The 24,430-nt window shown below is 45.3% G+C and overlaps 2 protein-coding genes, 8 non-coding genes and 6 pseudogenes across 10 annotated transcripts; all 16 read left to right on the top strand.

The window, feature by feature from the left end:
- Positions 1-221: 221 nt before the first annotated feature.
- Positions 222-15,285, top strand: LOC125377721. The gene is made up of 2 exons (XM_048391772.1): positions 222-276; positions 13,490-15,285. Exon 2 carries the CDS (start codon positions 13,555-13,557, stop codon positions 15,067-15,069), a length of 1,515 nt encoding a protein of 504 aa, XP_048247729.1. The 5' UTR covers positions 222-276; positions 13,490-13,554; the 3' UTR covers positions 15,070-15,285.
- Positions 851-1,043, top strand: LOC125377741. The gene has a single exon (XR_007219783.1). It is a non-coding gene; the product is annotated as a U2 spliceosomal RNA (small nuclear RNA).
- LOC125377737 lies at positions 2,020-2,212 on the top strand. Its single transcript, XR_007219782.1, has one exon. It is a non-coding gene; the product is annotated as a U2 spliceosomal RNA (small nuclear RNA).
- Positions 3,189-3,381, top strand: LOC125377732. The gene has a single exon (XR_007219778.1). It is a non-coding gene; the product is annotated as a U2 spliceosomal RNA (small nuclear RNA).
- On the top strand, positions 6,243-6,429 carry LOC125377734. Its single transcript, XR_007219779.1, has one exon. It is a non-coding gene; the product is annotated as a U2 spliceosomal RNA (small nuclear RNA).
- Positions 7,407-7,564, top strand: LOC125377743 (annotated as a pseudogene).
- On the top strand, positions 9,166-9,346 carry LOC125377730 (annotated as a pseudogene).
- On the top strand, positions 10,324-10,491 carry LOC125377745 (annotated as a pseudogene).
- LOC124127225 lies at positions 12,180-12,361 on the top strand (annotated as a pseudogene).
- Positions 15,286-15,291: 6 nt separating the features above from the next.
- LOC125377736 lies at positions 15,292-15,486 on the top strand. The gene has a single exon (XR_007219781.1). It is a non-coding gene; the product is annotated as a U2 spliceosomal RNA (small nuclear RNA).
- Positions 15,487-16,463: 977 nt separating this feature from the next.
- Positions 16,464-16,631, top strand: LOC125377744 (annotated as a pseudogene).
- A 1,676-nt stretch (positions 16,632-18,307) lies between these two features.
- LOC124128630 lies at positions 18,308-18,498 on the top strand. Its single transcript, XR_007219805.1, has one exon. It is a non-coding gene; the product is annotated as a U2 spliceosomal RNA (small nuclear RNA).
- A 977-nt stretch (positions 18,499-19,475) lies between these two features.
- Positions 19,476-19,668, top strand: LOC124128615. Its single transcript, XR_006860214.1, has one exon. It is a non-coding gene; the product is annotated as a U2 spliceosomal RNA (small nuclear RNA).
- Positions 19,669-20,645: 977 nt separating this feature from the next.
- On the top strand, positions 20,646-20,838 carry LOC124128616. Its single transcript, XR_006860215.1, has one exon. It is a non-coding gene; the product is annotated as a U2 spliceosomal RNA (small nuclear RNA).
- A 1,147-nt stretch (positions 20,839-21,985) lies between these two features.
- Positions 21,986-23,667, top strand: LOC125377729. The gene has a single exon (XM_048391786.1). It carries the CDS (start codon positions 22,015-22,017, stop codon positions 23,503-23,505), a length of 1,491 nt encoding a protein of 496 aa, XP_048247743.1. The 5' UTR covers positions 21,986-22,014; the 3' UTR covers positions 23,506-23,667.
- Positions 23,657-23,839, top strand: LOC124130073 (annotated as a pseudogene).
- The last annotated feature ends 591 nt before the right edge of the window (positions 23,840-24,430 follow it).

Here is a 24,430-nt window from a genome sequence, read left to right as displayed (position 1 = left end):
TAGAAATATACCTGTTCACACGTGCAGCCCGTCCTTTAACCACACCAACCCCTAAAAGTTTGTAAAAGTAGCATTTTTCAACTTTCAGCTGCATACAGTCCCCCGTAACCAAGGCCGTCCCCCATGACGCCGTACGCCGGAAATGACGTCTAGACAATCACGCCGTCACAACAACAGTCTGCTTCGTCACTACAAGACGTTTTCAACGTCGCATCCCCCTAAATAGATGTTTAAAGAACTACACACACGCCTGATGCGTCATTACACTTTGTGCAAGTGAGTTCATTTTCCAATATTCATTACAGTTCAGTCGTTTTTGTTTCGTCATCAGTGCAATTTTTCATACAATTCATTCATTTTTCGCTTTGCTGGACACCTTAAGTATCTTTACCTTTAGTTTATTTAATACATTGGGGCAATTTGGATGGGATTGTCACTCTTCTTACCCACGCGCGACTCTGTCAAAGTCGGGCCCAAGCTAATTCAAGCTGGCCTGTCTCCCCTTGCCTCCCCGACTCCACTCATTAAGTCCTAATGTCGCGGCCGGTATTCACGTTGGACTGGGTCGCTGCAGGACGTTTACCCAACGTCTGGCCATGTTTTATCGGCGCACTCTTTATACATAGCAAAATGGGTCTATTTACTCCATTTTTACATTCATCAAAGACGCTGAATATCTTCACAAACGTCTTGCAGTCGGGTGTCGCACTCGTGTGCTGTCAACATTTTTACTCACTTGTGCATGTAATATTGCTGGCCACTGATTTTAAGCGCTTCATGTAAATAAACAGCAGCTAAATGGTATGTTGTGTCAGTAGATGTACTTTGGCGGCGCAAGCCGGCAACCGGCATCGCTTCTCGGCCTTTTGGCTAAGATCAAAGTGTAGTATCTGTTCTTATCAGCTTAATATCTGATACGTCTCCTAATGGAGACATCGATATTAAACTGATTTTTAGAATGGGATGAGGTGCCACGGGGCTTGCTCCGCCCTCATCACGGGTTGACCCGGTATTGCAGTACCTCCGGGAATGGCCCACCACTCATATTTCAATCAAAAATTAGAACTCTTAGCTTTGCCTACATCTTCACATTCGTCTTATTTTGCACTGCCGCCCCGTTTTTCGCCCTTAGTTCTCAATAGATTCTCTATTTTATTACTTCTAAACCTTAGAAATATACCTGTTCACACGTGCAGCCCGTCCTTTAACCACACCAACCCCTAAAAGTTTGTAAAAGTAGCATTTTTCAACTTTCAGCTGCATACAGTCCCCCGTAACCAAGGCCGTCCCCCATGACGCCGTACGCCGGAAATGACGTCTAGACAATCACGCCGTCACAACAACAGTCTGCTTCGTCACTACAAGACGTTTTCAACGTCGCATCCCCCTAAATAGATGTTTAAAGAACTACACACACGCCTGATGCGTCATTACACTTTGTGCAAGTGAGTTCATTTTCCAATATTCATTACAGTTCAGTCGTTTTTGTTTCGTCATCAGTGCAATTTTTCATACAATTCATTCATTTTTCGCTTTGCTGGACACCTTAAGTATCTTTACCTTTAGTTTATTTAATACATTGGGGCAATTTGGATGGGATTGTCACTCTTCTTACCCACGCGCGACTCTGTCAAAGTCGGGCCCAAGCTAATTCAAGCTGGCCTGTCTCCCCTTGCCTCCCCGACTCCACTCATTAAGTCCTAATGTCGCGGCCGGTATTCACGTTGGACTGGGTCGCTGCAGGACGTTTACCCAACGTCTGGCCATGTTTTATCGGCGCACTCTTTATACATAGCAAAATGGGTCTATTTACTCCATTTTTACATTCATCAAAGACGCTGAATATCTTCACAAACGTCTTGCAGTCGGGTGTCGCACTCGTGTGCTGTCAACATTTTTACTCACTTGTGCATGTAATATTGCTGGCCACTGATTTTAAGCGCTTCATGTAAATAAACAGCAGCTAAATGGTATGTTGTGTCAGTAGATGTACTTTGGCGGCGCAAGCCGGCAACCGGCATCGCTTCTCGGCCTTTTGGCTAAGATCAAAGTGTAGTATCTGTTCTTATCAGCTTAATATCTGATACGTCTCCTAATGGAGACATCGATATTAAACTGATTTTTAGAATGGGATGAGGTGCCACGGGGCTTGCTCCGCCCTCATCACGGGTTGACCCGGTATTGCAGTACCTCCGGGAATGGCCCACCACTCATATTTCAATCAAAAATTAGAACTCTTAGCTTTGCCTACATCTTCACATTCGTCTTATTTTGCACTGCCGCCCCGTTTTTCGCCCTTAGTTCTCAATAGATTCTCTATTTTATTACTTCTAAACCTTAGAAATATACCTGTTCACACGTGCAGCCCGTCCTTTAACCACACCAACCCCTAAAAGTTTGTAAAAGTAGCATTTTTCAACTTTCAGCTGCATACAGTCCCCCGTAACCAAGGCCGTCCCCCATGACGCCGTACGCCGGAAATGACGTCTAGACAATCACGCCGTCACAACAACAGTCTGCTTCGTCACTACAAGACGTTTTCAACGTCGCATCCCCCTAAATAGATGTTTAAAGAACTACACACACGCCTGATGCGTCATTACACTTTGTGCAAGTGAGTTCATTTTCCAATATTCATTACAGTTCAGTCGTTTTTGTTTCGTCATCAGTGCAATTTTTCATACAATTCATTCATTTTTCGCTTTGCTGGACACCTTAAGTATCTTTACCTTTAGTTTATTTAATACATTGGGGCAATTTGGATGGGATTGTCACTCTTCTTACCCACGCGCGACTCTGTCAAAGTCGGGCCCAAGCTAATTCAAGCTGGCCTGTCTCCCCTTGCCTCCCCGACTCCACTCATTAAGTCCTAATGTCGCGGCCGGTATTCACGTTGGACTGGGTCGCTGCAGGACGTTTACCCAACGTCTGGCCATGTTTTATCGGCGCACTCTTTATACATAGCAAAATGGGTCTATTTACTCCATTTTTACATTCATCAAAGACGCTGAATATCTTCACAAACGTCTTGCAGTCGGGTGTCGCACTCGTGTGCTGTCAACATTTTTACTCACTTGTGCATGTAATATTGCTGGCCACTGATTTTAAGCGCTTCATGTAAATAAACAGCAGCTAAATGGTATGTTGTGTCAGTAGATGTACTTTGGCGGCGCAAGCCGGCAACCGGCATCGCTTCTCGGCCTTTTGGCTAAGATCAAAGTGTAGTATCTGTTCTTATCAGCTTAATATCTGATACGTCTCCTAATGGAGACATCGATATTAAACTGATTTTTAGAATGGGATGAGGTGCCACGGGGCTTGCTCCGCCCTCATCACGGGTTGACCCGGTATTGCAGTACCTCCGGGAATGGCCCACCACTCATATTTCAATCAAAAATTAGAACTCTCAGCTTTGCCTACATCTTCACATTCGTCTTATTTTGCACTGCCGCTCCGTTTTTCGCCCTTAGTTCTCAATAGATACTCTATTTTATTACTTCTAAACCTTAGAAATATACCTGTTCACACGTGCAGCCCGTCCTTTAACCACACCAACCCCTAAAAGTTTGTAAAAGTAGCATTTTTCAACTTTCAGCTGCATGCAGTCCCCCGTAACCAAGGCCGTCGCCCATGACGCCGTACGCCGGAAATGACGTCCAGACAATCACGCCGTCACAACAACAGTCTGCTTCGTCACTACAAGATGTTTTTCAACGTCGCATCCCCCTAAATAGATGTTTAAAGAACTACACACACGCCTGATGCGTCGTTACACTTTGTGCAAGTGAGTTCATTTTCCAATATTCATTACAGTTCAGTCGTTTTTGTTTCGTCTTCAGTGCAATTTTTCATACAATTCATTAATTTTTCGCTTTACTGGACACCTTAAGTATCTTTACCTTTAGTTTATTTAATACATTGGGGCAATTTGGATGGGATTGTCACTCTTCTTACCCACGCGCGACTCTGTCAAAGTCGGGCCCAAGCTAATTCAAGCTGGCCTGTCTCCCCTTGCCTCCCCGACTCCACTCATTAAGTCCTAATGTCGCGGCCGGTATTCACGTTGGACTGGGTCGCTGCAGGACGTTTACCCAACGTCTGGCCATGTTTTATCGGCGCACTCTTTATACATAGCAAAATGGGTCTATTTACTCCATTTTTACATTCATCAAAGACGCTGAATATCTTCACAAACGTCTAGCATTCGGGTGTCGCACTCGTGTGCTGTCAACATTTTTACTCATTTGTGCATGTAATATTGCTGGCCACTGATTTTAAGCGCTTCATGTAAATAAACAGCAGCTAAATGGTATGTTGTGTCAGTAGATGTACTTTGGCGGCGCAAGCCGGCAACCGGCATCGCTTCTCGGCCTTTTGGCTAAGATCAAAGTGTAGTATCTTGGCCAAATCCAGAAGCGATCATCTCCTTAGGGAGTCAGTCAGACTGTTTATGTTTTGTTACATGTTCACTTTGTGCTTTGTACTTTATTGCCATTTTATCTACAGGTCTACGTAAGGCATCGTTTGCATAGCATTCGTGTGACTTTTAATAGTCTCCTTGCATCTACCATGGCTTTCACTGCAGCAGTCAACGAGGGTCCCATACCTGCCGAGTATGTGGACCAGGACGTTGTTGCTAGGACTGTGAGGATTTACTTGACCGCCAAGATATCGTCTGTGAAGGAGCTTGTGTCGTACTTAAAGACTTCTGTGCCTGAGTTCAACTTGTCTGCCTGTAGAGGAGTATGGAAGACAGAAAGATATGGTCAAGTGTACCTAACCATGAAGGATGTAGACTGTGCTCGGGAACTTTTGGATTTACAGTGCGTTAGTGTCGGGAACGACAAGGTGTATTTCTACAGCTATGGCACGTTTATGGTGCCTTTGCGAGTTCACTGGCTACATGCCACTGTCCGGAGTGTCTTTCTTAAGGATTATTTCTCGAAGTTTGGGAAAGTGTTGGATGTCCTGAGGGAGTATGAGTCAATAGACGGAGTTGATATTTTCTCTGGAGTCCGGATAGTGAAGATGGAACTTACTGAGACTGAAAAGGAGCACATACCGCATATTGTGAAATTCGGGGACAAACAGAGTATGTTGATCACTGCACCAGGAAGACTGCCTATCTGTTTCAGATGTCATACCCATGGACATGTCCGTTCTCAGTGCCCCAAGAATGATTCGGCTACTCGTGCCAAGGAACAGGTTGATGTCAGTGCTCCTACAGATTCAGCTGATGATATGGATTCGCAGGTCTCGGCGAGAGTTAACAAGAGAAAGCAGCCAGCTGAGAGTGTTGACAGGAGAGAGAAGAAAGGAAAACCTACCACTGTGCCGGATTCAGAAGATGATGCACCTTCACAGATGGATGCTGTCATGGCAGATATGGACATGCCTGGGGAGGGTGCTGGACCCAAGGACGTTGCTACACAACCAGATACATCACAGGTACCTTCATCTCAGGATTTTGAGGAGACCATGCCAAGTTGGGCGGAACAGACGGACATGGAATGTACGGCGTCCCAAGGGAGTGTTGACTGTAGTGATACAAGTATTCCAGGTGTTGAGGATGAAGGTGATAGTGTGGATTCTGTACAGGGGTCTGGATCAACTTCTACCAGTGCTAATCGGCAGGCCACGGATCGTTTTCTTCCCCAAAAGAACCCTTTTGATTTAACTTCATTACCGGTGTTTGTGAACCTACGGTATCAGCAGGAACATAAGGAGGGACTCCATCTCCTGCGAAAGAAGTGGAACTTTCTTGTCAAGCTTTTCTGGGATGAATCACGTGGGAGCTACAAGGTTACTGAGAAAAGATACGATGTGACTAACTGTGTGCGTTCTTTTCCACAGGATCAGAGACCAGCCATCCGGGACGCTATTCGTATACTACTTACCTATAAAGTGCATAAGAATAGGTTGTCTTTACAGTCTCTTGGTGTTCAGAAGAATACATTTTATACCATGTCGCTCACTGAAGAAGAGATCAGATCTGCTTCAAAGTTGTAAACTGTATGTAGATTAGACATTAGACCACGTTTATGGACACAGCTAATGTGGACTTGTTCCTCGTAACTTGTTTTCTTAATCATTCTGACTGACAACCCAGTATTTGTATGTTATTTCTTCTTTAGTTTGCCTCTGTTATCGCTGCCACTCCACGCCCTTTTGTGATATTTTGTTTTTATAGTGGAGTGGTATGCCCTTTTGCGCTGTCCGCGACTGTATTTTCAATTTTGTGCATTAAATTTATTATCAAAAAGAAAAAAAAAGTATCTGTTCTTATCAGCTTAATATCTGATACGTCTCCTAATGGAGACATCGATATTAAACTGATTTTTAGAATGGGATGAGGTGCCACGGGGCTTGCTCCGCCCTCATCACGGGTTGACCCGGTATTGCAGTACCTCCGGGAATGGCCCACCACTCATATTTCAATCAAAAATTAGAACTCTCAGCTTTGCCTACATCTTCACATTCGTCTTATTTTGCACTGCCGCTCCGTTTTTCGCCCTTAGTTCTCAATAGATACTCTATTTTATTACTTCTAAACCTTAGAAATATACCTGTTCACACGTGCAGCCCGTCCTTTAACCACACCAACCCCTAAAAGTTTGTAAAAGTAGCATTTTTCAACTTTCAGCTGCATGCAGTCCCCCGTAACCAAGGCCGTCGCCCATGACGCCGTACGCCGGAAATGACGTCCAGACAATCACGCCGTCACAACAACAGTCTGCTTCGTCACTACAAGATGTTTTTCAACGTCGCATCCCCCTAAATAGATGTTTAAAGAACTACACACACGCCTGATGCGTCGTTACACTTTGTGCAAGTGAGTTCATTTTCCAATATTCATTACAGTTCAGTCGTTTTTGTTTCGTCTTCAGTGCAATTTTTCATACAATTCATTAATTTTTCGCTTTACTGGACACCTTAAGTATCTTTACCTTTAGTTTATTTAATACATTGGGGCAATTTGGATGGGATTGTCACTCTTCTTACCCACGCGCGACTCTGTCAAAGTCGGGCCCAAGCTAATTCAAGCTGGCCTGTCTCCCCTTGCCTCCCCGACTCCACTCATTAAGTCCTAATGTCGCGGCCGGTATTCACGTTGGACTGGGTCGCTGCAGGACGTTTACCCAACGTCTGGCCATGTTTTATCGGCGCACTCTTTATACATAGCAAAATGGGTCTATTTACTCCATTTTTACATTCATCAAAGACGCTGAATATCTTCACAAACGTCTAGCATTCGGGTGTCGCACTCGTGTGCTGTCAACATTTTTACTCATTTGTGCATGTAATATTGCTGGCCACTGATTTTAAGCGCTTCATGTAAATAAACAGCAGCTAAATGGTATGTTGTGTCAGTAGATGTACTTTGGCGGCGCAAGCCGGCAACCGGCATCGCTTCTCGGCCTTTTGGCTAAGATCAAAGTGTAGTATCTGGGCCAAAATCCATTAGCGATCCTCTCCTATGGAGTTTTCACATTGACTTGCTGCTTTTTTATTGTGTGTGCTTAACCTTGACTTTCATTTCTCAGGTCTACGTGAGGCATCAGCTACTCGTAGTTGTGAGACCTTAAGTGGTCACCTCGCACTTACCCTTCATGGCGTACACTGCAGCAGTCGATCATGGGCCCATCCCAGATCAGTACGTGGACCTTGATTCGGCCAACAGGACTGTCCGTGTCTACTACACTGGCAAGGTGTCATCTCTCGAGGATTTTATGGAAGTTTTAAAGGCCTGTATTCCTGGATTCCGTGTTAGTGCCTGTGTAGGGGTGTGGAGGACCGAGCACTTCGGACAGATCTACCTCACCATGAGGACCGCAGCGGATGTTGACACTCTCCTTGACCTAAAGTGTGTGAATTGTGGCGACCACAAGTTGTACTTTTATTCCTATGGGAAGTTCATGGTGGTTCTTCGTGTACATTGGCTGCATGCCACTATCAGGAGTGTCTTTCTTCAAGATTTCTTTGGGAAGTATGGCAAGGTGTTAGAGGTCCTCCGGGAGTACCACGTGATTGACGGCGAGGATGTGTTTACTGGCGTTCGCCTTGTCAAGATGGAGCTGACAGGAAATGAGAAGGAGGCATTGCCTCATATTGTGAGATTCGGTGAGAAGCAATCTATGCTTATTACAGCTCCGGGACGTCTCCCCATCTGCCTAAAGTGTCACAAACATGGTCATGTGAGGGCTAAGTGCCCGAAGACCAAGGACAGTGTCCTAGTTATTCCTGAGTTGCCTGTTCCAGAAAAGCCAGATGTTTCTGACAAGGATGTTGTTGTAGACCCGATTCCCCCTGTAGTGCGAGGTGTTGGAAAGAGGAAACAGTCATCAGTCGTGAGTGTGAAGGAAAAGAAAGGGAAACCTACTACCTTACAAGAGGACGTTCCGTCTACTGTAGTTGACATGCCTCCTTCCCAGACGGATGTTGCCATGGCGGAGATGGACATGCCTGGGGAGGTTGCGGGAGAGATAATGGACACCTCTGCACAGATGTCAGTCAGCCAAGCATCCCCGCCCAGTTGGGCAGAACAGTCTTCCCAGCTGGACACCAGTTTACCAGAATTACCTGCCACCTTGATTGACCGGACTTCCACAAGTACAACTGAACCTGCTCCCACAGACTTACCTTCCGCTGCTGATGAACTTCCAGGACCAACCTTGCCTCCACCTGTCAATGCTGCCCAGGACTTACTTCCTTTGAAAGTGACACTAATTCGGAACAAAGGACGTGTGTTTGTTAAGTTCCCAGAGGACCTTCTTGGAGAATGGTCGGAACAATTCCGTCATGGCCACAGGAAATTGATGAGAGACAGGTTACGTGCCGTGGTGGTAGCGGACATAAATGCCAAAGAGTGTACTCATCTGGGTTCAGGGGTTTATACCGTCAATTCGTTTCTTCCCCCTTGTGACTCGGACGATGTTAGTGATGATGATGATGATGATGATGATGATGGTGATGTTGATGATGCTGCTGTTTCAAAGTGAACTGTCTTCATTCTATGACTGTGTCAAAACCCTTTTTTCTTCTTCTAGTTTCCATTTTTGTTAGTGCTGCCACTCCACACTCTTTTGTGATACCGTCTTTTATAGTGGAGTGGTAAGCTGTTTATGCGCTGTCCGCAATTGTATTTTCATTTCCTCATTGGAATAAAACGTTTTTATTCAAAAGAAAAAAGTATCTGTTCTTATCAGCTTAATATCTGATACGTCTCCTAATGGAGACATCGATATTAAACTGATTTTTAGAATGGGATGAGGTGCCACGGGGCTTGCTCCGCCCTCATCACGGGTTGACCCGGTATTGCAGTACCTCCGGGAATGGCCCACCACTCATATTTCAATCAAAAATTAGAACTCTCAGCTTTGCCTACATCTTCACATTCGTCTTATTTTGCACTGCCGCTCCGTTTTTCGCCCTTAGTTCTCAATAGATACTCTATTTTATTACTTCTAAACCTTAGAAATATACCTGTTCACACGTGCAGCCCGTCCTTTAACCACACCAACCCCTAAAAGTTTGTAAAAGTAGCATTTTTCAACTTTCAGCTGCATGCAGTCCCCCGTAACCAAGGCCGTCGCCCATGACGCCGTACGCCGGAAATGACGTCCAGACAATCACGCCGTCACAACAACAGTCTGCTTCGTCACTACAAGATGTTTTTCAACGTCGCATCCCCCTAAATAGATGTTTAAAGAACTACACACACGCCTGATGCGTCGTTACACTTTGTGCAAGTGAGTTCATTTTCCAATATTCATTACAGTTCAGTCGTTTTTGTTTCGTCTTCAGTGCAATTTTTCATACAATTCATTAATTTTTCGCTTTACTGGACACCTTAAGTATCTTTACCTTTAGTTTATTTAATACATTGGGGCAATTTGGATGGGATTGTCACTCTTCTTACCCACGCGCGACTCTGTCAAAGTCGGGCCCAAGCTAATTCAAGCTGGCCTGTCTCCCCTTGCCTCCCCGACTCCACTCATTAAGTCCTAATGTCGCGGCCGGTATTCACGTTGGACTGGGTCGCTGCAGGACGTTTACCCAACGTCTGGCCATGTTTTATCGGCGCACTCTTTATACATAGCAAAATGGGTCTATTTACTCCATTTTTACATTCATCAAAGACGCTGAATATCTTCACAAACGTCTAGCATTCGGGTGTCGCACTCGTGTGCTGTCAACATTTTTACTCATTTGTGCATGTAATATTGCTGGCCACTGATTTTAAGCGCTTCATGTAAATAAACAGCAGCTAAATGGTATGTTGTGTCAGTAGATGTACTTTGGCGGCGCAAGCCGGCAACCGGCATCGCTTCTCGGCCTTTTGGCTAAGATCAAAGTGTAGTATCTGAGCCAAAATCCAGTAGCGATCCTCTCCTTAGGGAGTTTATGAGACTTTACATGCTTGTGTGTATTATTGCATTTTGCTTTGTATTTACTGCCGCTTCCTTCCCAGGTCTACGTAAGGCATCGTCTGCTCTGCAGTCGTGTGACTTTCATTAGTCTCCTTGCATCTTCATCATGGCTTTCACTGCAGCTGTCCACGAGGGTCCCATTCCAGCTGAGTATGTGGACCAGGAGGCTGCTGCCAGGACTTTGCGTGTTTACCTTACTGCCAAGGTATCTTCTACTCAGGAGTTTGTGTCCTACATGAAGACGTCTGTACCGGAATTCAACTTGGCCGATTGTAGAGGTATCTGGAAGACGGATAAGTATGGACAGATATACATTACGATGAAGAATGTGGATTGTGCCCGGGACCTTTTGAAGCTGCAGTGTGTTGCTGTTGGGAAGGATAAGGTGTACTTTTACAGTTATGGCAAGTTTATGGTGCCATTGCGTATTCATTGGATTCATGCCACAGTGAGGAGTGACTTTCTGAGGAAATATTTCGCCAAGTATGGAAAAGTTCTTGATGTGTTGAGGGAATTTGAGACGATAGATGGTGTGGACATCTATTCAGGAGTTCGCATAGTGAAAATGGAACTTACAGATGATGAAAAAGAGCGGATTCCTCACATTGTGAAGTTCGGGGATAGGCAGAGTATGCTTATTACGGCCCCAGGGAGATTACCTATTTGCCTCAAGTGCCACACTCATGGTCATGTGCGTGCTAAGTGTCCGGCTAGTGCTCCAGATCCGAAACCCAGGACAACAGAAGTCAACAGTAGTGATTCTGATTCAGATGGAATGGACTCGGACCCTCCCACAGTCAAGCCTAAAGAAAGGAAGAGACCACAGCCACAGTCTGCTACTCAGGCTAAAGAGCCGGAAGTCTTTCCTACAGACGATGATATGGATTCCGCCCTAAGTTTGAAGAGGAAGCAGTCTGATTCACTCGTGAGCGCAAAGAAAGGGAAAACTGCCCCCGTGCCTGAGGACGACATTCCTTCCCAGTTGGACTCTGCTATGGCACTGATGGACATGCCTGGGGAAGTTGCCAGTGAGGAGATTATTCTTGGACCAAAGGATGTACCTACTTCTGTGCCCAGTTGGGCGGAACAAATGGACCGACATGATGCAGATTCCAGTGCTTCGGATGATGATGATGACGACATGTTGAGTGTTCCGAGTGTGCACGATTCCGATGTGGAGGAGAACCGTGACCACACGGTTGTTGTAACTGTCCCCGAGAGAGCGTCGACGGAAATGAGAGCCATTCAAGGAACCAGTACTCCGAAGACAACATCGTGGAAAGTTAATGTCAGAGTGACGAGGACCAGTGGTGAATACCCGGATGTAAACATCTACATGTCAAGTTTAAACACTTTTGTGGAGGATCGACTGAATGAAGGACATGAAGCGGCTATCGTACACAAGCGGTTGTTACAGGCTGTCGTTAACACCAACGTATGGTCCAATCTCCCCAACTATGTGCTTCCCCCGGATGTGCCTTACCAAAACTTCACATTGACAGTAACATTATCTGATTTGGCCAAGTGTGCAAAGAAATAGTGAGAGATTTTGATTCCACTGGAAACTGACTGTGTTACTTTGTGCTCACTATGGCTGTTGCCTGATTTTTTGTTATCTTCTTTCAGCATTATTCTTCTAGTTCTTCTATTGTTATGGCCACTACCTCACCACTGTGATAGGCTTTTTATTTTGTAGGTAGTGGTCCTACTGTCTCCTTTTGTGTATTTTCTGTTTCAATTCTTGGTCTAATAAATTTTATGAAAAAGAAAAAAAGTATCTGTTCTTATCAGCTTAATATCTGATACGTCTCCTAATGGAGACATCGATATTAAACTGATTTTTAGAATGGGATGAGGTGCCACGGGGCTTGCTCCGCCCTCATCACGGGTTGACCCGGTATTGCAGTACCTCCGGGAATGGCCCACCACTCATATTTCAATCAAAAATTAGAACTCTCAGCTTTGCCTACATCTTCACATTCGTCTTATTTTGCACTGCCGCTCCGTTTTTCGCCCTTAGTTCTCAATAGATACTCTATTTTATTACTTCTAAACCTTAGAAATATACCTGTTCACACGTGCAGCCCGTCCTTTAACCACACCAACCCCTAAAAGTTTGTAAAAGTAGCATTTTTCAACTTTCAGCTGCATGCAGTCCCCCGTAACCAAGGCCGTCGCCCATGACGCCGTACGCCGGAAATGACGTCCAGACAATCACGCCGTCACAACAACAGTCTGCTTCGTCACTACAAGATGTTTTTCAACGTCGCATCCCCCTAAATAGATGTTTAAAGAACTACACACACGCCTGATGCGTCGTTACACTTTGTGCAAGTGAGTTCATTTTCCAATATTCATTACAGTTCAGTCGTTTTTGTTTCGTCTTCAGTGCAATTTTTCATACAATTCATTAATTTTTCGCTTTACTGGACACCTTAAGTATCTTTACCTTTAGTTTATTTAATACATTGGGGCAATTTGGATGGGATTGTCACTCTTCTTACCCACGCGCGACTCTGTCAAAGTCGGGCCCAAGCTAATTCAAGCTGGCCTGTCTCCCCTTGCCTCCCCGACTCCACTCATTAAGTCCTAATGTCGCGGCCGGTATTCACGTTGGACTGGGTCGCTGCAGGACGTTTACCCAACGTCTGGCCATGTTTTATCGGCGCACTCTTTATACATAGCAAAATGGGTCTATTTACTCCATTTTTACATTCATCAAAGACGCTGAATATCTTCACAAACGTCTAGCATTCGGGTGTCGCACTCGTGTGCTGTCAACATTTTTACTCATTTGTGCATGTAATATTGCTGGCCACTGATTTTAAGCGCTTCATGTAAATAAACAGCAGCTAAATGGTATGTTGTGTCAGTAGATGTACTTTGGCGGCGCAAGCCGGCAACCGGCATCGCTTCTCGGCCTTTTGGCTAAGATCAAAGTGTTGTGTCTTAGCCAAATCCAGATGTGATCCCCTCCTTCGGGAGTTTCTCAGACTGTATATGCTTTTGTGTGTATTCTGCCATTTTTACCTTGTATTTACTGTCGCTTCCTTCACCAGGTCTACGTAAGGCATCGTCTGCTCTGCAGTCGTGTGACTTTAGTTAGTCTCCTTACTTCTTCACCATGGCTTTGACTGCAGCTATCAACGAAGGACCCATCCCTGTGGAATATGTGGATCAGGACGTTGTTGCCAGGACTCTGCGTGTCTACCTTACTGCTAAGGTATCCACTGTTCAGGAGTTTGTATCCTACCTGAAGTCGTCTGTTCCGGAGTTTGACTTGCAAGATTGTAGTGGCATTTGGAAGACCGAGAGGTATGGGCAAGTATATCTTACTATGAAGAGTGTTGTGTGTGCTCAGGAACTATTGAAGCTGCAGTGTGTACGTGTTGGAAGTGACAAAATCTACTTTTACAGCTATGGCAAGTTTATGGTGCCCTTGAGAGTCCACTGGCTTCATGCCACTGTACGGAGCGACTTTTTGAGGAACTATTTCTCAAAGTTTGGGAAAGTACTGGATGTGTTGCGTGAGTTTGAGACGATTGAAGGTGTTGATATTTTTTCTGGTGTACGCATCGTGAAAATGGAACTGACTGATGATGAGAAGGAGCGTATACCCCACATAGTGAAATTCGGGGAGAAGCAGAGCATGCTCATCACAGCCCCAGGGAGACTACCCATTTGCTTTAAATGCCACACCCATGGTCATGTTCGCTCTCAATGTCCCACCACTACCTTGTCTTCTCGTGTTGTTAATAGACAGGTGGGTGCCAGTGTTTCAGCTGATTCGTCTGATGCCATGGATTCTGAGGATTCGGACATTGCTGTTTCTGATGTTGTGAAAGGGGTTGCCAAGAGGAAGAAGTCGGTTGTGAGTAGAGATGGGAAGAGAGGTAAACCTTCCCCTGTGCCTGACTTGGAGTTGGACGATGCACCTTCCCAGACGGAAGCTGCTATGGCTGTCATGGACATGCCGGAGGATCTAGTTACGAAGAAAGGTAAACCTACCACTGTGCCTGAAGATGTGCTCCCTACTATTGTTGATCAGTCTTCCCCGACAGATGCTGCTATGGCAGTCATGGACATGCCAGACGGACTTCATGGACCCAGGGATAGTGATTCTGAAGCACAGGTACCTCCATCTCAGGAAGGGACCATGAGTTGGGCTGACCAGATGGAAAAAGAGGATGTAGACAACAGTAGTGTTACAGATGATGATGACCTCCTTAGTGTACCAAGTGTGGACTTCTCGGATATGGAGGAAACTGAAGACAAGGAAGTTGTTGTAACAGTACCAGCGATTCAAAGGGCGTCGATGGAGATGAGAGCCATTGGAGACAGAGCCCCTTCCAATATTAAGGAGAAAACATCATGGGAAGTTCATACGAAAGTGATCAGGACAGACACGGACTCTGACATATCTATCAGTACATCCAGCTTGAAGGCTGTTGTTAAGGATCGCCTAAAAGCAGAACCTGGAAAGGAGGCCCTACATAAGCGTTTGGTTGAGAAGGTTGTCTGTGCCAAGGTGTGGGCTCATCCCAATGACTATGTGATTCCACAGGATGTGCCATACAAATACTTCATGGTACCAGTGACACTAGCTAGTTTGCACCGTGCGTCACAGAGTTTAAAGTGATTCTTGTGATTTTGATTCCTCTGTGAAACTCTGTATTTGACATGACCTAGGTCATTATTTCGCTCCTACATCTTAGCCTTTCAAAAGTAATACTAAAGTATATTTCTTCTTTAGTTTGCCTCTGTTATCGCTGCCACTCCACGCCCTTTTGTGATATTTTGTTTTTATAGTGGAGTGGTATGCCCTTTTGCGCTGTCCGCGACTGTATTTTCAATTTTGTGCATTAAATTTATTATCAAAAAGAAAAAAAAAAAAAAAAAGTATCTGTTCTTATCAGCTTAATATCTGATACGTCTCCTAATGGAGACATCGATATTAAACTGATTTTTAGAATGGGATGAGGTGCCACGGGGCTTGCTCCGCCCTCATCACGGGTTGACCCGGTATTGCAGTACCTCCGGGAATGGCCCACCACTCATATTTCAATCAAAAATTAGAACTCTCAGCTTTGCCTACATCTTCACATTCGTCTTATTTTGCACTGCCGCTCCGTTTTTCGCCCTTAGTTCTCAATAGATACTCTATTTTATTACTTCTAAACCTTAGAAATATACCTGTTCACACGTGCAGCCCGTCCTTTAACCACACCAACCCCTAAAAGTTTGTAAAAGTAGCATTTTTCAACTTTCAGCTGCATGCAGTCCCCCGTAACCAAGGCCGTCGCCCATGACGCCGTACGCCGGAAATGACGTCCAGACAATCACGCCGTCACAACAACAGTCTGCTTCGTCACTACAAGATGTTTTTCAACGTCGCATCCCCCTAAATAGATGTTTAAAGAACTACACACACGCCTGATGCGTCGTTACACTTTGTGCAAGTGAGTTCATTTTCCAATATTCATTACAGTTCAGTCGTTTTTGTTTCGTCTTCAGTGCAATTTTTCATACAATTCATTAATTTTTCGCTTTACTGGACACCTTAAGTATCTTTACCTTTAGTTTATTTAATACATTGGGGCAATTTGGATGGGATTGTCACTCTTCTTACCCACGCGCGACTCTGTCAAAGTCGGGCCCAAGCTAATTCAAGCTGGCCTGTCTCCCCTTGCCTCCCCGACTCCACTCATTAAGTCCTAATGTCGCGGCCGGTATTCACGTTGGACTGGGTCGCTGCAGGACGTTTACCCAACGTCTGGCCATGTTTTATCGGCGCACTCTTTATACATAGCAAAATGGGTCTATTTACTCCATTTTTACATTCATCAAAGACGCTGAATATCTTCACAAACGTCTAGCATTCGGGTGTCGCACTCGTGTGCTGTCAACATTTTTACTCATTTGTGCATGTAATATTGCTGGCCACTGATTTTAAGCGCTTCATGTAAATAAACAGCAGCTAAATGGTATGTTGTGTCAGTAGATGTACTTTGGCGGCGCAAGCCGGCAACCGGCATCGCTTCTCGGCCTTTTGGCTAAGATCAAAGTGTAGTATCTGAGCCAAAATCCAGTAGCGATCCTCTCCTTAGGGAGTTTATGAGACTTTACATGCTTGTGTGTATTATTGCATTTTGCTTTGTATTTACTGCCGCTTCCTTCCCAGGTCTACGTAAGGCATCGTCTGCTCTGCAGTCGTGTGACTTTCATTAGTCTCCTTGCATCTTCATCATGGCTTTCACTGCAGCTGTCCACGAGGGTCCCATTCCAGCTGAGTATGTGGACCAGGAGGCTGCTGCCAGGACTTTGCGTGTTTACCTTACTGCCAAGGTATCTTCTACTCAGGAGTTTGTGTCCTACATGAAGACGTCTGTACCGGAATTCAACTTGGCCGATTGTAGAGGTATCTGGAAGACGGATAAGTATGGACAGATATACATTACGATGAAGAATGTGGATTGTGCCCGGGACCTTTTGAAGCTGCAGTGTGTTGCTGTTGGGAAGGATAAGGTGTACTTTTACAGTTATGGCAAGTTTATGGTGCCATTGCGTATTCATTGGATTCATGCCACAGTGAGGAGTGACTTTCTGAGGAAATATTTCGCCAAGTATGGAAAAGTTCTTGATGTGTTGAGGGAATTTGAGACGATAGATGGTGTGGACATCTATTCAGGAGTTCGCATAGTGAAAATGGAACTTACAGATGATGAAAAAGAGCGGATTCCTCACATTGTGAAGTTCGGGGATAGGCAGAGTATGCTTATTACGGCCCCAGGGAGATTACCTATTTGCCTCAAGTGCCACACTCATGGTCATGTGCGTGCTAAGTGTCCGGCTAGTGCTCCAGATCCGAAACCCAGGACAACAGAAGTCAACAGTAGTGATTCTGATTCAGATGGAATGGACTCGGACCCTCCCACAGTCAAGCCTAAAGAAAGGAAGAGACCACAGCCACAGTCTGCTACTCAGGCTAAAGAGCCGGAAGTCTTTCCTACAGACGATGATATGGATTCCGCCCTAAGTTTGAAGAGGAAGCAGTCTGATTCACTCGTGAGCGCAAAGAAAGGGAAAACTGCCCCCGTGCCTGAGGACGACATTCCTTCCCAGTTGGACTCTGCTATGGCACTGATGGACATGCCTGGGGAAGTTGCCAGTGAGGAGATTATTCTTGGACCAAAGGATGTACCTACTTCTGTGCCCAGTTGGGCGGAACAAATGGACCGACATGATGCAGATTCCAGTGCTTCGGATGATGATGATGACGACATGTTGAGTGTTCCGAGTGTGCACGATTCCGATGTGGAGGAGAACCGTGACCACACGGTTGTTGTAACTGTCCCCGAGAGAGCGTCGACGGAAATGAGAGCCATTCAAGGAACCAGTACTCCGAAGACAACATCGTGGAAAGTTAATGTCAGAGTGACGAGGACCAGTGGTGAATACCCGGATGTAAACATCTACATGTCAAGTTTAAACACTTTTGTGGAGGATCGACTGAATGAAGGACATGAAGCGGCTATCGTACACAAGCGGTTGTTACAGGCTGTCGTTAACACCAAAGTATGGTCCAATCTCCCCAACTATGTGCTTCCCCCGGATGTGCCTTACCAAAACTTCACATTGACAGTAACATTATCTGATTTGGCCAAGTGTGCAAAGAAATAGTGAGAGATTTTGATTCCACTGGAAACTGACTGTGTTACTTTGTGCTCACTATGGCTGTTGCCTGATTTTTTGTTATCTTCTTTCAGCATTATTCTTCTAGTTCTTCTATTGTTATGGCCACTACCTCACCACTGTGATAGGCTTTTTATTTTGTAGGTAGTGGTCCTACTGTCTCCTTTTGTGTATTTTCTGTTTCAATTCTTGGTCTAATAAATTTTATGAAAAAGAAAAGTATCTGTTCTTATCAGCTTAATATCTGATACGTCTCCTAATGGAGACATCGATATTAAACTGATTTTTAGAATGGGATGAGGTGCCACGGGGCTTGCTCCGCCCTCATCACGGGTTGACCCGGTATTGCAGTACCTCCGGGAATGGCCCACCACTCATATTTCAATCAAAAATTAGAACTCTCAGCTTTGCCTACATCTTCACATTCGTCTTATTTTGCACTGCCGCTCCGTTTTTCGCCCTTAGTTCTCAATAGATACTCTATTTTATTACTTCTAAACCTTAGAAATATACCTGTTCACACGTGCAGCCCGTCCTTTAACCACACCAACCCCTAAAAGTTTGTAAAAGTAGCATTTTTCAACTTTCAGCTGCATGCAGTCCCCCGTAACCAAGGCCGTCGCCCATGACGCCGTACGCCGGAAATGACGTCCAGACAATCACGCCGTCACAACAACAGTCTGCTTCGTCACTACAAGATGTTTTTCAACGTCGCATCCCCCTAAATAGATGTTTAAAGAACTACACACACGCCTGATGCGTCGTTACACTTTGTGCAAGTGAGTTCATTTTCCAATATTCATTACAGTTCAGTCGTTTTTGTTTCGTCTTCAGTGCAATTTTTCATACAATTCATTAATTTTTCGCTTTACTGGACACCTTAAGTATCTTTACCTTTAGTTTATTTAATACATTGGGGCAATTTGGATGGGATTGTCACTCTTCTTACCCACGCGCGACTCTGTCAAAGTCGGGCCCAAGCTAATTCAAGCTGGCCTGTCTCCCCTTGCCTCCCCGACTCCACTCATTAAGTCCTAATGTCGCGGCCGGTATTCACGTTGGACTGGGTCGCTGCAGGACGTTTACCCAACGTCTGGCCATGTTTTATCGGCGCACTCTTTATACATAGCAAAATGGGTCTATTTACTCCATTTTTACATTCATCAAAGACGCTGAATATCTTCACAAACGTCTAGCATTCGGGTGTCGCACTCGTGTGCTGTCAACATTTTTACTCATTTGTGCATGTAATATTGCTGGCCACTGATTTTAAGCGCTTCATGTAAATAAACAGCAGCTAAATGGTATGTTGTGTCAGTAGATGTACTTTGGCGGCGCAAGCCGGCAACCGGCATCGCTTCTCGGCCTTTTGGCTAAGATCAAAGTGTAGTATCTGTTCTTATCAGCTTAATATCTGATACGTCTCCTAATGGAGACATCGATATTAAACTGATTTTTAGAATGGGATGAGGTGCCACGGGGCTTGCTCCGCCCTCATCACGGGTTGACCCGGTATTGCAGTACCTCCGGGAATGGCCCACCACTCATATTTCAATCAAAAATTAGAACTCTCAGCTTTGCCTACATCTTCACATTCGTCTTATTTTGCACTGCCGCTCCGTTTTTCGCCCTTAGTTCTCAATAGATACTCTATTTTATTACTTCTAAACCTTAGAAATATACCTGTTCACACGTGCAGCCCGTCCTTTAACCACACCAACCCCTAAAAGTTTGTAAAAGTAGCATTTTTCAACTTTCAGCTGCATGCAGTCCCCCGTAACCAAGGCCGTCGCCCATGACGCCGTACGCCGGAAATGACGTCCAGACAATCACGCCGTCACAACAACAGTCTGCTTCGTCACTACAAGATGTTTTTCAACGTCGCATCCCCCTAAATAGATGTTTAAAGAACTACACACACGCCTGATGCGTCGTTACACTTTGTGCAAGTGAGTTCATTTTCCAATATTCATTACAGTTCAGTCGTTTTTGTTTCGTCTTCAGTGCAATTTTTCATACAATTCATTAATTTTTCGCTTTACTGGACACCTTAAGTATCTTTACCTTTAGTTTATTTAATACATTGGGGCAATTTGGATGGGATTGTCACTCTTCTTACCCACGCGCGACTCTGTCAAAGTCGGGCCCAAGCTAATTCAAGCTGGCCTGTCTCCCCTTGCCTCCCCGACTCCACTCATTAAGTCCTAATGTCGCGGCCGGTATTCACGTTGGACTGGGTCGCTGCAGGACGTTTACCCAACGTCTGGCCATGTTTTATCGGCGCACTCTTTATACATAGCAAAATGGGTCTATTTACTCCATTTTTACATTCATCAAAGACGCTGAATATCTTCACAAACGTCTAGCATTCGGGTGTCGCACTCGTGTGCTGTCAACATTTTTACTCATTTGTGCATGTAATATTGCTGGCCACTGATTTTAAGCGCTTCATGTAAATAAACAGCAGCTAAATGGTATGTTGTGTCAGTAGATGTACTTTGGCGGCGCAAGCCGGCAACCGGCATCGCTTCTCGGCCTTTTGGCTAAGATCAAAGTGTAGTATCTGTTCTTATCAGCTTAATATCTGATACGTCTCCTAATGGAGACATCGATATTAAACTGATTTTTAGAATGGGATGAGGTGCCACGGGGCTTGCTCCGCCCTCATCACGGGTTGACCCGGTATTGCAGTACCTCCGGGAATGGCCCACCACTCATATTTCAATCAAAAATTAGAACTCTCAGCTTTGCCTACATCTTCACATTCGTCTTATTTTGCACTGCCGCTCCGTTTTTCGCCCTTAGTTCTCAATAGATACTCTATTTTATTACTTCTAAACCTTAGAAATATACCTGTTCACACGTGCAGCCCGTCCTTTAACCACACCAACCCCTAAAAGTTTGTAAAAGTAGCATTTTTCAACTTTCAGCTGCATGCAGTCCCCCGTAACCAAGGCCGTCGCCCATGACGCCGTACGCCGGAAATGACGTCCAGACAATCACGCCGTCACAACAACAGTCTGCTTCGTCACTACAAGATGTTTTTCAACGTCGCATCCCCCTAAATAGATGTTTAAAGAACTACACACACGCCTGATGCGTCGTTACACTTTGTGCAAGTGAGTTCATTTTCCAATATTCATTACAGTTCAGTCGTTTTTGTTTCGTCTTCAGTGCAATTTTTCATACAATTCATTAATTTTTCGCTTTACTGGACACCTTAAGTATCTTTACCTTTAGTTTATTTAATACATTGGGGCAATTTGGATGGGATTGTCACTCTTCTTACCCACGCGCGACTCTGTCAAAGTCGGGCCCAAGCTAATTCAAGCTGGCCTGTCTCCCCTTGCCTCCCCGACTCCACTCATTAAGTCCTAATGTCGCGGCCGGTATTCACGTTGGACTGGGTCGCTGCAGGACGTTTACCCAACGTCTGGCCATGTTTTATCGGCGCACTCTTTATACATAGCAAAATGGGTCTATTTACTCCATTTTTACATTCATCAAAGACGCTGAATATCTTCACAAACGTCTAGCATTCGGGTGTCGCACTCGTGTGCTGTCAACATTTTTACTCATTTGTGCATGTAATATTGCTGGCCACTGATTTTAAGCGCTTCATGTAAATAAACAGCAGCTAAATGGTATGTTGTGTCAGTAGATGTACTTTGGCGGCGCAAGCCGGCAACCGGCATCGCTTCTCGGCCTTTTGTCTAAGCTCAAAGTATGGCTTAGTCACTGGTCGAGTGTCATTGCTTGTCACTGTGGCGATTATAGAGTATTGGTTGTTTTTGCATTGTGTTAATTTGAACTTCTTTTCAAGGTCTACGAGTGGGTATCAGCTTTGGCTGTGTGATCTTCAGTGGTCACCCCTCACCTCTCCTCTCCTGCCATGGCTTACAGCTCTGCCGTGAATGCTGGACCAGTCCCGGAGCAGTTCGTGGATAAGGAGGTCGAATCCCGGACTGTGAGGGTGTATTCGACTGCTCGTTTTACCTCTGTGCCAGACTTTGCTCGCCTGTTAACTGCTGCTGTGCCTGACTTTGCCTTGAGTGATTGCCAAGCCATATGGAGGACGGAACGCTCCGGCCAGGTGTATGTGACTTTGAAATCTGTTTCTGTGGCCCGAAAATTGCTGGACTTGAAATGTGTCTCCACTGGTGATGAGAAGTTGTACTTTTATGCATATGGTGTCTTCATGGTTCCCTTGCGGATCCATTGGCTGCATGCTACCGTTACTAGTGACTTTCTCAAGGATTTCTTCAGCCGTTATGGTCGTGTGTTGGACGCCTTCCGGGAGTTTATTGATGTGGATGGTGTTAACATTTTCACTGGTGTCCGTATTGTACGGATGGAGCTCACGGATGCTGAACGTACGTGTATCCCTCATATTGTGCGGTTTGGGGATAAGCAGTCCATGCTTGTTACAGCTCCGGGTCGTCTGCCTATCTGCCTCAAGTGCCACTCCGTTGGTCATGTGCGTGCCCGTTGTCCCGGTTCGGATGTACCTACCCCTTCTACCGGAAATTCTACTGTGGCTCCTGATGTTCCTGACGTTGTCGACCCTGATGTGATGGACGTGGAACCTGTTGATACTGTTGTTGCTGGCTGTGCTAGTGTTGTTTCCGTTACGGAGTCTGTGGCTGGTGTTGATTCGTTGGATGACCGACCCCGGGTTGTGGTTTCTCTGCCTGAAGTCAGTGTTGTTGATGGGTCCAAGGTTGACAGTGACATGGATGGTTTGTCAGCCGATTCTGACGTTGAGAATGACGATGCCGTGGAGCCTCAACCCGTTGTCCCTCCTACCAAGAAGCAGTGTACACGTGATCTTCCAGGTGCTGGAGTGTTTGAGAAGAGGAAGCAGGTTGCTCGTGTCTCTGTGTCTCCTTCTTCCCCCGTTAGTTGGGCCGATCAGCAGTCTCAGTCTGACGTTCTGCTAGCTCAGATCCCTCTGGACTCTCAAGGTGGTGATAGTGCTGGATTTCCGCCTCTGCCTCGTGGTACCGTTAGTGCGCGTGGCCGTCGGGTTGCTCCCCCTCAAGTCGTCAAGGAGGTTTCCCCGTCTGCGTCTGACTCTGATTCCGATGAAGAGCGTCTTTGGTTCTTCAAACTGCATGTGTCTCCTAACAAGTCTGGTGCTGGTCTTCAAGTGCATGTGGACACGGGCCATTGGGATGAATGTGTTTTCGATTTCCCTAAGGAAGGGCGTGAGAAGTTGAGGGTTGCTGTTGGGAACGTTCTTGTGAAGAAAGTGAACTTTTTCCGTCATCGTTTTCCTTTCAAGCCAAACCAAACTCATGGTAGCTTTGTGATTTCCTTGTGTGAGGAGGAATTTCGCTCTGGTGTTCCGAAGGAGCCTGTGGACTTAGTTGTTTGTGCTTAGTGTTTCCTGCCATGTCCATCGCTTGATTCTGATATATTTTTCCTCTTTTAGATGATTCTCTGTTAGCACTGCAGGGCCCACAACTGTGATAATTTTAGGCGGCCCTGCAGTGACAGCGCTGTACGCGCCTGTACTAAATTCTCTTTAGGTAATAAATTTTATAAAAAAGAAAAAAAAGTATCTGTTCTTATCAGCTTAATATCTGATACGTCTCCTAATGGAGACATCGATATTAAACTGATTTTTAGAATGGGATGAGGTGCCACGGGGCTTGCTCCGCCCTCATCACGGGTTGACCCGGTATTGCAGTACCTCCGGGAATGGCCCACCACTCATATTTCAATCAAAAATTAGAACTCTCAGCTTTGCCTACATCTTCACATTCGTCTTATTTTGCACTGCCGCTCCGTTTTTCGCCCTTAGTTCTCAATAGATACTCTATTTTATTACTTCTAAACCTTAGAAATATACCTGTTCACACGTGCAGCCCGTCCTTTAACCACACCAACCCCTAAAAGTTTGTAAAAGTAGCATTTTTCAACTTTCAGCTGCATGCAGTCCCCCGTAACCAAGGCCGTCGCCCATGACGCCGTACGCCGGAAATGACGTCCAGACAATCACGCCGTCACAACAACAGTCTGCTTCGTCACTACAAGATGTTTTTCAACGTCGCATCCCCCTAAATAGATGTTTAAAGAACTACACACACGCCTGATGCGTCGTTACACTTTGTGCAAGTGAGTTCATTTTCCAATATTCATTACAGTTCAGTCGTTTTTGTTTCGTCTTCAGTGCAATTTTTCATACAATTCATTAATTTTTCGCTTTACTGGACACCTTAAGTATCTTTACCTTTAGTTTATTTAATACATTGGGGCAATTTGGATGGGATTGTCACTCTTCTTACCCACGCGCGACTCTGTCA

This window comes from Haliotis rufescens, unplaced genomic scaffold, assembly GCF_023055435.1.
Source record: "Haliotis rufescens isolate VD_foot unplaced genomic scaffold, xgHalRufe1.0.p SCAF_98, whole genome shotgun sequence".
In the NCBI taxonomy this organism is placed as follows: Eukaryota; Metazoa; Mollusca; class Gastropoda; order Lepetellida; family Haliotidae; genus Haliotis; species Haliotis rufescens.
Note: the sequence above shows the minus strand (reverse complement) of the source record. Positions and strands in the feature narration are given on the sequence as shown.

What these genes read in the sequence shown, in the direction of transcription:
- LOC125377729 (XM_048391786.1), top strand. Translation starts at nt 22,015, where the DNA reads ATGGCTTACAGCTCTGCCGTGAATGCTGGACCAGTCCCGGAGCAGTTC.
- LOC125377721 (XM_048391772.1), top strand. Translation starts at nt 13,555, where the DNA reads ATGGCTTTGACTGCAGCTATCAACGAAGGACCCATCCCTGTGGAATAT.